Consider the following 14071-nt stretch of genomic DNA (forward strand, 5'->3'; position numbering starts at 1 on the left):
ATGGAAGTGAGAGATGGACCATCAAGAAGGCTGATCGCCGAAGAATGGATGCTTTTGAATTCTGGTGCTGGAGGAGACTCTTGAGAGTCCCATGGACTGCAAGAAGATCAAACCGATCCATTCTGAAGGAAATCAGCCCTGAGTGCTCACTGGAAGGAAAGATCCTGAAGCTGAGGCTCCAAGACTTTGGCCACTTTGGCCACCTCATGAGAAGAGAAGACTCCCTGGAAAAGACCCTGATGCTGAGAAAGATGGTGGGCACAAGGAGAAGGGGACGACGGAGGACGAGATGGTGGGACAGTGTTCTCGAAGCTATCAGCATGAGTTTGACCAAACTGTGGGAGGCAGTGGAAGACAGGAGTCCCTGGTGTGCTCTGGTCCAGGGGGTCACGAAGAGGCGGACACGACTAAACGACTAAACAACCACAACAAGCTGTTAGCAGACCCGTAGATTAGTCTAATGCTCCCCTAAAGTATTCCAAGGCAGTGTTCCTTGTTATATCATGTGGCAGGGAGTTCCATAAGAATGTGTTGGGTGAAGAAATCCTATCCTTTTGTTCTCTACTTAATTTCCTACCCATCAGTTTTGTCAGTTAACTCCGAGTTCTAGTGCCACGGGTGAGGAATGGAATGAAATCAATCTTCAGGCTTGCAGTCTAAAATATGTGATATATCAAGGGGGGAAGAAAGCAAAGTCAGCTGCCAGTTCTTAATTAATTTTTAGGATGACCAGCTAGAATGGAAATGGTTTAAGAAGAGGCAGAATTCCTCACCTTCTGCTACAGCCTCCACTTTCTCTACACTGGGCATAACTTCATAAAAGCCTGTTCGGCCTGCACACCCCGTCCCCAGAGTCGGGAGTGGATGGATCTGCCCATTCTGGTTTCTCCCCATTTCCTTATCTTAAATCCTGTTCTCCACATTTCTGCTGCAATTTGTGAATTAGAAAAATAAAAACAAATCCTCGCGAACATTTCAGTGCGAATTCTCTCCTGCACATTTTCTTACACCGTTTTGCTTAACTTGCACATTTTTTTTTGCAATGCGATTTCCCTCTGTATAATGTATTTTTGTATGCTGTTTCCAACAATATAGGCAGTTTTTTTGGCACACTTTGCCCAGTATGTATGTTTGTATGTTTTGTTTTGTAAACAATACCCTGCTGGAGAACAGTAGTGCAAAATTCAGGGAGTGAAAATTTCAAAGGATGGCCATTTTGTTGTTGTTGTTCATGCATTGTTTTGGAACGTGCAAATTAAGTAGAATTCGCCTTTAGATGTGACCTCGATTGAATTTCTCTCTCAGATCCATCCACATTTTAAAAGCCCCAAATACTTTCATCTCTCCTGGGAGAGGAGATGCTCTGCCCCCGTTATTCCAGCTCCACGAAATCCTCTTATTTTATTTTATTTTCTGAGATTGAGCAGCTAGAGCATGAAAAACAAGTGTTATATCACTGACGTCCTCACAGCAGCTTGGGCGAAAGCACCACGGCGGCTCACAAGAAAGCCTATCCGCCAATGAGCTCGGTTTTGCTCGCAGAAGGCTCCCCAGAGAAAGATGCGTTCTGAACGGCCAGCTGCAAACCTCGGCGAAATCAAGCTCCGTCGTGAAGGAGTCCCATAATCTGGCACCACTTCGCTCTGCGCCCTATTTTTGGTCCAGGATTACCTCATTAGGAGAGGCCGTCTGCACCTGCGGCACACACAATGCCACCAATTTATCTTATTTCACAGGGAGGGGGAAGCACGCTTTGTAAGAAATAACTCACATTCTGACTTGGGGGGGGGGCAGTTTAAGGAAAAAGAAAAACCCAATGTTGCGAATTTGACTCCGAAGCATCAAGCACTGAAAAGGATTCACTCTGCATGAGGCCGTGTGGGTTGTTGCATCCTGGAAAAGCTGAATTTTCTGAACTGCTTCAAAGGGCAGCACAATGTAAAGGGCATTGTAGTAGTCAAGAGCATGAAAACCTAAGTCCTTAACTTTCAGAAAACACAACCACAGTATCCGAGCGTCTCAACAGCACAATCCTATCCGGTCTTGAAAGACCTACATTGGATCCCAGTACGTTTCCGGGCCCAATTCAAAGTGTTGGTGCTGACCTTGAAAGCCCTAAACGGCCTTGGTCCAGTATACCTGAAGGAGCGTCTTCACCCCGGACACCGGGGTCCCTCTCCTGAGGGCCTTCTGGCGGTTCCCTCCCTGCGAGAAGCCAAGTTACAGGGAACCAGGCAGAGGGCCTTTGCAGTGGTGGCGCCCGCCCTGTGGAACGCCCTCCCATCAGATATCAAAGAGAAGAACAACTACCTGACATGTAGAAGACATCTGAAGGCAGCCCTGTTCAGGGAAGCTTTTAATGTTTGATGCATTACTGTATTTTAATATTCTGTTGGAAGCCGCCCAGAGTGGCTGGGGAAGCCCAGCCAGATGGGCGGGGTATAAATAAATAATTATTATTATAATCATCTGTGTTCACTCAGAAGTAAATCTCACTGTGCTTGTTGCCAGGATCACATGCATATAATGGTCATAGAAGCGTAGAGTTGGGAGGGACCTGCTGCAATGAAGGAATAATCACTCTTAAGGATTTTAACGGATGATGTGTTTATTGTGGGGTGGCTGTTAGCTTGTTTGAAACTGCATAATCCCAAACATTTAATGTTTTCAAGCTGTTTTTGCTCTTGTGTATTATTTGCTGGTATAGATTAGGAAGCTTCCTGATACCAGGCCAGACCTTTTCCCCATCAAACTCTTATTGCTGTCACTGACTGGCAGTGCCTGGGTCGTGGATAGACACAAAGATCCCTTGCTCTGGCAAAGGAGTGAGGTGCCGCCGAAGCTCTCAAGCTGTTCTTTCTGACAGATTAGCATGTGGGAAGCCAGAGGAAACAAGGCTAGCTACGTCTTTCCTTTTCTTTGCTGGGGTTCCTGCTTCATGCCAGTAGCTTGAACATTCAACCTCCTTGCACTTCGTTTGATACAGGGGCTGCCGTGATGCCCTCCTGCTGCACTTCACAATGTCCCGCTATGCTACTAGTGGAACACCTGCTTTGCATGCAGAAGGTCGCAGGTTCAATCCCCAGGGCTGCCTGAAGAGCTGCTGCCAGCCAGTGGAGGCCATATTGAGCAAGATGGCCCAGTCAAATGTCTCTTCCCGTGTTGCTATCTAAGTCCTTCCTTTTCCAGAACCATGAGGACTAGAACCTTTGATTTTGAAGGAAAGAGCTGCGGCTCAGGGGCAGGGCACCCAGTTTGCACGCAGAAGGTCCTAGGCATCTCCCATTAGGTTCGGGAATGGCCCTTGAGTCCGAAACCCTGGACAGCAGTTGCCAGTCAGAGTGAGCAGTACCGAACTCGGTGGCCCACTAGAGCTTGCCACCACAGCAGCAGTTTCAGGGAGGCAAGATGGAGCCTCGCCGACAAGCCCAGCGAAATCTCCCTTTCTCTCTCTCTTCTTTCCCTGCTCCCAGACCTTTCAAAGGCCTCGTTCGCCTCCGCAAGGCCTGCTTTCCTTTAATGTGATTACAACAGCTTTTACAGAAAAAAGGCCCCAGCTGCCTGCTGGAATAATCTAGCTCTTTCTAATCCCGAAGGCTGGGGAGAGTGCTCTCCATCAGGGACTTAACCCTCCCGAGGCTGCCAGGGGCTTTGTGTGTCTGTGCAATTTCCTTTGTAAAACAAGAGGCAGTGTGGCGTAGTGGTTAGAGTGTCAGGTTAAGACCTAGGAGACCCGGCCTCAAAGCCTTACTTGACCTTGGACTATCTCTTCCAGCCTAACCCACCCCGCAGGGTCGTTGTGCGGACCGTACGAGGGGGGGAGAGAGAGCCGCGCATCTTTTTATTTCTTTATACGACCCATAGCACATATAAGGTGTCCATGTGCTGCGGCATTTGGGGTTTAGGGGGCTAGGATCTGGGGGGGGGCAGGGTTCTGATCCTCACCCAAAGGCTGACATTGCATCTTTAAAGCATGGTTATATAAATTTTTTCCCTAATTTTTTTATTCATTTTATAACACAAATAAAGAACACAAACAAAAAAAACACCAAACCAATTCTTGTCATATCCTTATTTTTCTAAACATTAAGTGGACTTTCCCCAAGTCCCACCTATCTGATTTTCATTTTACTTCATCTTTAGCAGTTTACATATATCATAGTTTCTAACCATCTTTTTTATTTTTATTACACTTAAAATAACTTCACATTTTATCACTTGAAAATAATACAGACTATCTTCTACTTCTAACCCTACAGCCTATATCCACTTCCAAAGCTATTCAGAGATTTAAATATTAATCCCCCCCCAAATATTCTTTAATCTTCTTCCAGTCTTTTTCCAACGTCTCTTCTCTCTGGTCTCGGAGTCTCCCGGTCAGTTCGGCAAGTTCCATATAGTCCGTCATCTACATCTGCCATTAAAGCATGGTTATATAATCTTAAAACAGTTGTGGGAGAATCCTGGGAACTGTAGTTTGAAGGCGCTGAGAGTCGTTAGGAGACCCCCCCATTCCCCTCCCGGAGGAACTACAATTCCCAGAGTGGTTTAGCAACCAACCCCTCTTCCTGGGGAACTGTGGGGAAATTTTAACTCTATGGGGGGGGGGGTCTCTCGGCACCCATCGCAAACTACAGCTCCCAGAATTCCCTGGCTGTTTAAAAATGGCATGGCGAAGATCTGCGAGTGTGACCCCGGGCTCTTAGCCTAAAGCTACCTTGCAGAGTTGTCGCAAGGATGCAGTGGGGAGGTGGTTTGGGGGGGTGATAAATGCTGCCTTGAACTCCTTGCAGGAAAGGAGCCATACAAAAGAGGAATGAAACAGCAATGTGGTTTTTGGGGTTTTTTTATTCAAAATTATAACAAGACATATTATCCAGAAACATATCATCCTTATTCCCCCCCCCCATTTTTCCTCCCTCCCCCCGACCTCCTGCACACACACACACACACACGCACACCCGACTTCCCTCAGTTCCAGTCTTTGGTTTCTCTAAAAATGCTGTTTTCTGCATGTTAGAAAGTTCTATAGATCCTCAAACTATTTAGCTGACTCTTATCAATAAAAAGTTTGTGAATGTTTATTCAAAACCTGCCAAGGAGTCCAGTTTGCTTTGCTGCGTCTTCAGATACTTTGTAAAGGGTTCCCATTCATCCTTAAAGTCACAGTTATCCTTGTCCTGTAGCTTATATGTCAATTTTGCCACTTCTGCATAGTCCATCAATTTTTCTTGCCATGATTCTTTAGTTGGGATTTCTTCAGTATTCCATCCTTGTGCTACCAGAACTCTCGCGGCCGTTGTCGCATACATGAAGATGTTTTTCAACTTTTTGGGCAGGTCTTTCCCTACAATCCCCAACAAAAATGCCTCGGGTTTTTTAACAAATGTTACCAGTAAAGGGAACATTTTCTTCAATTCGTTGTAAATCATTTCCCAATTTTTTTTAATTACTTTACAATCCCACCACATATGATAAAATGTCCCCTCCTTTTCCTTACACTTCCAACATATATTTGAACTAGGTTTGTACATTTTCCCTAACCGCACTGGTGTTGTGTACCATCTGTACATCGTCTTCATGTAATTCTCCTTCAATAGGGAACAATCTGTAAATTGAAACAGCAATGTTTTTTAAACACTATTCTTCTAAGAAGCTGGAGTTGCACCTGCCCCAGTATTGCATTTCCTAATTTCTAACCCCGGATGTGAGAAGCAGGCAGAAGGGGAACATATGCAGATGTTGTCAGCTCCCGTCATCGCTTTAGCCAGGATGGCAAACACTCAGGGGAGAGGATGGGAGTTGTAGTCTATCAAGGTCCTGTGTGAGTGCCTGGAGGCGGTTGGAGGATGGATGGCAGCTAATGGATTGAGATTGAATCATGACAAGATGGAAGTACTGTTCTTGGGGGGCAGGGGCGGGTGGGTAAGGAGGACTTCCTGGTCCTGAGTGGGGCAACTGTGCCCCCGAAGGACCAGGTGCGCAGCCTGGGAGTCATTTTGGACTCACAGCTCTCCATGGAGGCGCAGGTCAATTCTGTGTCCTGGTACGCAGGATGAGACCCTCCCTGCCCGCGGACTGTCTTGCCAGAGTGGTGCATGCTCTGGTTATCTCCCACTTGGACTACTGCAATGTGCTCTACCTTTGAAGGTGACCCAGAAACTGCAATTAACCCAGAATGCGGCAGCTAGATTGGTGACTGGGAGTGGCTGCTGGGACCACATAACACCAGTCCTAGGGGATCTGCAATGGCTCCCAGTCCATTTCCGAGCACAATTCAAAGTGTTGGTGTTGACCTTTAAAGCCCTAAATGGCTTTGGTCCAGTATTCCCGAAGGAGCGTCTCCACCCCCATCGTCCAGCCCGGACACTGAGGTCCAGCGCCAAGGGCCTTCTGGCGGTTCCCTCCCTGCGAAAGTGAGGTTACAGGGAACCAGGCAGAGGGCCTTCTCTGTAGTGACACCTGCCCTGTGGAACGCCCTCCCAGCAGATGTCAAGGCAATAAACAACTATTTTACTTTTAAAAGACACCTGAAGGCGGCCCTGTTTAGGGAAGTTTTTAATGTCTGATGCTGTATTCTTTTTAATATTCGGTTGGAAGCCGCCCAGAGTGGCTGGAGAGACCCAGTCAGATGGGCGGGGTATAAATAATAAATGATGATGATGATGATGATGATGATGGCCTTTGCCCCACCTCACCCCTCTGGGTCTGGATCCACAGCCTCTGTCTCCTTCTCGTTCCAGATGAACCGACCAATCCAGGTGAAGCCAGCGGACAGCGAAAGCAGAGGAGGTAAAGTCTGTCTCTGGGATGCTGGGCGGTTCAGAGAGCAGCTTGCCTGCTCACCTGGTGTCTTTGGAGGAGCTGGCCTCCACATTCTGGACAGGTTTGATTCCCTTAATAATACAGTGGTACCTCTAGTTGCAAACGGGATCCATTCCGGAGCCCCGTTCGCAACCTGAAAGGAACGCAACCCACAGTGGCACGTCTGCGCAAGTCGCCGCTTCTGCACATGCGCTGGACGTCATTTTGCGCATGCGCGAGCAGCGAAACCCGGAAGTAACCCTTTCCAGTACTTCCACGTCACTGTGGGAAACAACGTGAAAAATGTATCATGAAGCAAATGTAAGAAGAGGTATGACTATACAGCCTTCTCCACCCTGAAACACACACACACACCCCGGATCTTTTAGACTACAACTCCCATCAGTGCCAGCCAACTGGGAGTTGTAGTCCAAAGCTTCTGGAGGGGTCCATTTTGGCGAAGGTGGTGGAGAGCTAATAAGTTTCACCCCCACATATACACTGTTCCAGGGTTCCCCCCCCCTTTTTTAAAATAATTTTTTATTAATTTTTTCATTAATCTTGCCACATCATATCCAATTTTATATATATATATATATATATATATATATATATATATATATATATGCCATTTATACATTCTGAATTAATTAATTTTTTGGCACTTCCCATGTTCTGGCTGGTCTGGAGAAAGTCTTTTATTTTTGTTCCGGCCTTTTCTCTGTTGTTTATTCCCAATATCATTGGTCCAATGTGAACCCCTTCTTATCGTCACTGTCACTGACGTGGGACTTTCCCATCGTGCTTAACAAATCCATATTATGTTGGCACGCAAGAGGAAATTTTATTCTTCTTGTTGTTATCCTTCCATTGTTTTTCGGTGCAATCCCCCCAGGTTTTTTCCCTGGGGGGGATGTGTGTGTATGTACCATATTTTTTGCTCTATAGGACGTACTTTTCCTCTCCAAAAGTTAAGGGGAAATGTGTGTGCATCTTATGGAGCAAATGCAGGCTCCTTGGCTTCAGCGATAGCAACGTGAAGCCTCCGAAGCGCAGAGGGAGTGCTCCCTCCACGCTCCGGAGGCTTTGTGTTGCTTTCGCTGAAGCCTGGAGAGCGAGAGGGTTCGGTGCGCACCGACCCCTCTCGCTCTCCAGGCTTCAGGGATAGACTCTCCTGGCTTCAGCGAAAGGAACCTGAAGCCTTAAGGGCACAGTGGGAACTCGCGCTGCGCTCCGAAGGCTTTGGGTTGCTTTCGCTGAAGCCAGGAAATCAAGATTTCTCCTGCCGCTTCGCTGAAGGGGCGCTGAGCAGAGAGGGGGAGAAATTTTTTTTATTATTCTCCCCCTCTAAAACAAGGTGCGTCCTATGGTCGGGTGCGTCCTATAGAGCGAAAAATATGGTATATTTTTTATTTTGTGGAATTTATATACTGCTTGATTGTCAAAAAAAACAACCCTAAAAGACATAATCGCCACTAAGAGAAATAGCAACAATAATCCAAAAAAGTTAAAGTAGACCGGAAACAAATTAAAACTCGTGCCAGCTTTCTGAACGGAGGGGGGCATATTTATGGCGCAGTCTGGGCTCCCCCAGGACGGCCTTTATCTGATCAACCTCCTTTCTCCTCCTTCCAGAAGACAGGAAGCTCTTTGTGGGAATGTTGGGTAAGCAGCAGACAGACGAGGACGTCCGGAAAATGTTTGAGCCCTTCGGGAACATTGACGAGTGCACGGTACTGCGGGGTCCCGACAGCACGAGCAAAGGTGAGTGGAGAAGGGAGGGCGGCCACCCACTGCTGCCATCAGAAGGTTGCCCCTGAGCAGGTGCCCTCGGACTATAACTCCCATCAGTACCAGCTTGGCCAACGGCTAGGGAGGGGAGTCGTAGTCCAACAACATCTGGAGAGAGTTGCTGCTCTGGGAAGTGACTAAGGGGGCCCTTTTATGTAAGAACATTTTGTACGCATGCGCGGAATGGGCACATCACTTTTTGCTGCCTGATCGATGCCAGACAGGAAGTGCTGCCTCGCTTTGCCACTTCCACTGCTGGAGAAACCAGTGGCAGATTACTAGTGATTTCCAGCAAGATCTCGCCGGGAATTGGCCCTGAAGTTGGCACCACTTCTCTGCCAGTGCCAGAGGTGGAAGAGTGGAAGAGTGCCCATCCAAGGCAGCTGCTTCCCCTTGCCTCGTGGGTGTGCCAGGCCTGATTCATGCAGGCCTGTTTTAAAAAGCGATGAGGCACAGCGAGCTAACGTTGGCCTGATCTTACGTCCTTACAAAGCATTGGTCATCAGACAGGTGTCTTTGTCCAGGGCCGTCTTACCCATAGAGGCTAGTGGCGCAGGGTGCCAGGGCACCGAGTTCTGGAGGGCGCCAGGGAAGAGGCAGAGGCTGGACGTGGCACCGCCCGTCATCAGCTCACCACCCTTGCCCACCATGCCGTGCTGAAGCAGCGCCTGGGGTCTCTGCTGCCATGGCCACCGTGGCACGAAGCAGCCAGCTGAACCGGGAGGCACCACGTCCGGCCTCCGCCTCTTCCCCACCGGAGGAGCTGCCCTCCAGCCGCTGCCCGCCTCCTCCAGCCCCACCGGCAGCGCTGTCCTCCCTAAAAAAGCTCTGGAAAACGGAGGGGTGGGGTTGGCCAGAGGAAGCTTTGCACCACGGCGCTGGATATGCTTAAGACGGCCCTAGCTCTGGCTCCCTCCTGCATCTAGAAGGCAGGCAGCCGACATACCAAACAGCCAATCAGACCCTGTTTCAGTGGGTCCTCCTCCACACCCCCAGCTCCATGGGCTGCCCGCCTTTCAGAGGTTTAAAATGGGTGAGCTGGGTTCATGACGGCACAGGTCCCAGCCAATCAGAGCTAGGCATAGCTCAAAACACACACACAGTTGGTTTTGCGATCCTGAGCACAACCTGGGAGAAACAAGGGCGGCTTGGTGGGGAGGGGGCGGCTGGCGAATGGCTACTGCAACAAAATGTAGCGATGGCCAGCGACTCGGGCGGCTTTTGAAGAGAATTTGACCAATTCGTGGAGGAGATGCCTCTGCGGTCAGAGTCAGCGGTGCTTCCGAATGCCCGTCGCTGGAAACCACAGGAGAGCAGAGGGCTCCTGCTTGTGGGCTTCTGTCAGGGGGCTGCCATCAGAACAGGGGAGGAAGGCAGGGGGGTCGTTGTGATATAGAGAGCCTCCGAAACTCCTGAGGAGCAGTTCCTCTTCCAGTGATGGGAAAAGCCAAACCTCCAGTGGAGAAGAGAGGGAAGGGGGCAGCCAAGCGAGGGAAGGGCTCAAGGATGCTGCTGAGAGCCCCAGCACCTCACCTGGCCAGGCTGGCCCATAGCTGTCAAGCGTCCCTTATTTGGCGGGACTGTCCCTTATCCCAGCGCCATGTCCCACTGCTGTCCCTTATTGATGATGTCCCTTAAATTTTTCCTACTGAAGGTAAAGGGGCCCTTTCTATGTCCAGCTGTCCTTTGTCAACAACAAATTGTTGCTGTTTTTTTGTGTTGAATATATGCTATATGGTAATTTATGGACCTAATAGGTATCTAAAGCCATTTGCAGGCAACAAAATATGTATTTTATCAAAGTAATTGTTGATCCCTTATTTTGGCTGCTGGTCCCTTATTTTCAATCTGTAAGTTGACAGCTATGGGCTGGCCAGGAGGGATGCACGCCACTGGAGGGTGAAACGCAAGGAGGGCAGGAGGAGGCGGCTTGGGGTGCCAAAGTTCTTATGTTGGGGGAGAAGCCGGAAGGGGCCACTACCAGATTCTGCAAGTGACTGAGACGGACATGAACTTTTTAGCTCTGCACTGTAAATAGTTTGCACAATAAAACCTGTAAAAGCCAGGTCGGAGTCCTGCCTGGTTACTCACGAGCAACCCCCACCAGCATTTGACAGCTTCCTAGTGATGCATCAGATTGGCCAAGCTCTTCCTTTTTCTGCCTCTGAATCTTTCCCTTTCTCTCCCCTCTGCCAGGCTGCGCCTTTGTGAAGTTCCAGACGCATGCAGAAGCACAAGCTGCCATCAATACGTTGCACGGAAGCCCGCACGTTACCGGTGAGACCCACAACTTCTGCCTTGGTGGGGGGCAGGGAGAGCCAGGGGCTGTGGGGGGGCCAGAGGAGGAGGAGGAGGAAAAAGGTTGTCTTGCTAAATTCCTCCTGCCTTCCATTAAGTCCTTTCATTTTGAGGCTCCGCCTTCAGCAAGTGAGCGAGGAGGGAGAGGGGAGAAATCTTCAGTGGGCTCTGCTACCTCCTAGCGGACAAACGTCCTCTGTCCCGCTTTCCCAAAAGTGTACAGTGGTACCTCGGGTTACATACACTTCAGGTTACATATGCTTCAGGTTACAGACTCCACTAACCCAGAAATAGTGCTTCAGGTTAAGAACTTTGCTTCAGGATGAGAACAGAAATCGTGCGGCGGCAGCAAGAGGCCCCATTAGCTAAAGTGGTGCTTCAGGTTAAGAACAGTTTCAGGCTAAGTACGGACCTCCGGAACGAATTAAGTACTTAACCCAAGGTACCACTGTAGTCCAAAAGATTTGCCGGCTATACATTTGTCAACTTTTTAAAAAAAAGATTTGCCGAGGGTCCAGAAAAGAGATCCAGCAATTTGCTTTGTGAATTAAATAGCTGTTTGAATCAGGGGGTTGCCAACTTCTCAAGCTACCCTCCGATGCTATGCATTCACGCACGACTTAAGATAGCAGCGATCAGGGGGCGGCAAATAGGGCACAAATCAATCCTTTTTGGGTTCTTCTCCGTTTCTAGTTTTTCCAATCTCAACTTCAATTCTCCGCGTTTCTGCACCAGTTTATATTTTTTAAAAAAATAAATAAATAAATCTTCATTTTCTCTTTAATGTACAAATCTTTGTACACAATTCCCCCTTGTGCACCCGTATTTGCAAGCAAATTTCCCAAAGAATAATGCGTTTTTAATGGTACTTTCATAAACGTATGCATTTAACTGACACTTCCCCCTAATAATATGCATTTTTGAGAAAACTCTAGACGTTCCCGCAAGCTGGTGCTGTCCACAAGTTAACATGATTTCCATCATCCCTGGATAAGGGGCTGACATGAGCTGTTGTCTGACAACACGTAGCAAAACAACCACAGTCATACCTTGGAAGTCGAACTGCCTAGTTTTCGAACGTTTTGGCTCCTGAACGATCGCAACCCGGAAGTGAATGTTCCGGGTTTTGAATGTTCTTTTAGAAGCCGAACGTCTCACGGGCTTTCGTGGCTTCCGATTGGCTGCAGGAGCTTCCTGCAGCCAATCGGAAGCAGCGATTTTATTTTTCAAACATTTTGGAAGTCGAATGGACTTCTGGAATGGATTCCGTTCGACTCCAAGATACGACTGTATATGAAAACATCTGAGATTGAAGTATGTCATGAGCAAAGCCCATTAACCAGAGCATAACAGTTAAAAGAAGAATTTGGGTGTTGAAGACAGGAGATCAGGAGAAACACTTATCTAAACAGGTGTCTTCAAGTGCCATCACTATTCCACTGACCCATAATAATAATAATAATTATTATTATTATTATTATTATTATTATTATTATTATTTATACCCCGCTCATCTGGCTGGGTTTTCCCAGCCATTCGGGGCAGCTTCCAACCGAATATTAAAAACAATACAGCATCAGGCATTAAAAACTTCCCTAAAAAGGGCTGCCTTTGTCTTTTAAAAGTAAAATAGTTGTTTATCTCCCTGACATCTGATGGGAGGGCGTTCCACAGGGCGGGTGCCAACACCAAGAAGGCCCTCTGCCTGGTTCCCTGTAACCTCACATCTCGCAACCTTGTGGTGTAGGATAGGGTGGGAGAGAGTGACTGACCCCTGTATGAGTGGGGATATCTCGGGGCCTTCTTGGTGGTGGCACCCACCCTGTGGAACGCCCTCCCACCAGTCGTCAAAGAGAGCAACAACTACCAGACTTTTAGAAGACTTCTAAAGGCAGCCCTGTTTAGGGAAGCTTTTAATGTTTAATAGATTATTGTATTTCAATATTCTGTTGTAAGCTGCCCAGAGCGGCTGGGGAAGCCCAGCCAGATGGGCGGGGTATAAATAATAAATTATTATTATTATTATTATTATTATTATTATTATTATTATTAACCTGTTATCTCCCGGGTTGTAACCCAGCACGCTAACCATTGCACCACACTGTCTCTCTGGAGGGTAACAGCTTGGGAAAGACTTCCTGAGTTTCAGCAAAGTTGCTCTGTTTGGAGACCTCAATTTCTCCCTCTTCCTTCCAGGGCGCCTCGTCCAGCCTCGTGGTGAAATTTGCCGACACGGAGAAGGAGAGGGGTCTCCGCCGAATGCAGCAAAGTGGCAAACCAGCTGGGCATGTTCAGCCCCATCGCCCTGCAGTTTGGGGTGTACAGTGCCTACACCCAAGCAGTAAGAGGCTCCCCTTCGCTCTAGGAGCCTGGAGTTGTGGGGAGGGGGACGGTGCCGGCTGTGGGGTTTTTTTGGGGGGGGGGAGGCGTTTCCCGGCTCAGTACACAAACAGGAACGCTGATGTGTGCACACACTTCCTTAAGATCATCTCACCGCATCTAGAAAGCTAGCATGTCAGGGTGTAAGCTAGGCTATGGCCCTTATCCTTCAGACGCTAGCTTTCCATTAACACCCCCCGAAAAAGCTGCATTATAGATAACTGGCACACCAAGAAGAAGGAAGGACAAGAACTATTCACCCTGAGATGCTAATCTTCTACATGCAGGGATTTTATTTTATTTTTTAAAAGGAAGAGCCTTACCTTATGTGCGGGAGTAAATTTAGAAGTGGAGGTTCCTTTTTGTGAAAGCCATTCCATGCTGCCTCACTCCCGATGCCCTTCTAAGATTTTGCAACCTTAAAAGCAACGACAAACCTAGACAGCATCTTAAAAAGCAGAGACATCACCTTGTCAACAAAGGTCCGTATAGTTAAAGCTCTGGTTTTCCCAGTAGTGATGTATGGAAGTGAGAGCTGGGCCATAAAGAAGGCTGATTGCCAAAGAATGGATGCTTTTGAATTGTGGTGCTGGAGGAGACTCTGGAGAGTCCCATGGACTGCAAGAAGATCAAACCTCTCCATTCTGAAGGAAATCGGCCCTGAGTGCTCACTGGAAGGACAGATCCTGAAGCTGAGGCTCCAAGACTTTGGCCTCCTCATGAGACGAGAAGACTCCCTGGAAAAGACCCTGATGTTGGGAAAGGTGGAGGGCACAAGGAGAAGGGGACAACGGAGGAC

The 14071-nt window shown here is 48.1% G+C and overlaps 1 protein-coding gene across 1 annotated transcript in view; it reads left to right on the plus strand.

The window, feature by feature from the left end:
• Window positions 1-14071, plus strand: part of CELF3 (CUGBP Elav-like family member 3) — an 83157-nt gene that overhangs the window by 52551 nt on the left and 16535 nt on the right. Inside the window, 6 exon segments of the mRNA XM_081841121.1 lie at window positions 6744-6792; window positions 8440-8568; window positions 10792-10859; window positions 10861-10872; window positions 13090-13161; window positions 13163-13234. Of these exon segments, the coding sequence (XP_081697247.1) occupies window positions 6744-6792; window positions 8440-8568; window positions 10792-10859; window positions 10861-10872; window positions 13090-13161; window positions 13163-13234 (402 nt within the window).

The sequence above is a fragment of the Podarcis erhardii genome (assembly GCF_964252035.2).
Source record: "Podarcis erhardii genome assembly, chromosome: 15".
NCBI classification, from domain to species: domain Eukaryota; kingdom Metazoa; phylum Chordata; class Lepidosauria; order Squamata; family Lacertidae; genus Podarcis; species Podarcis erhardii.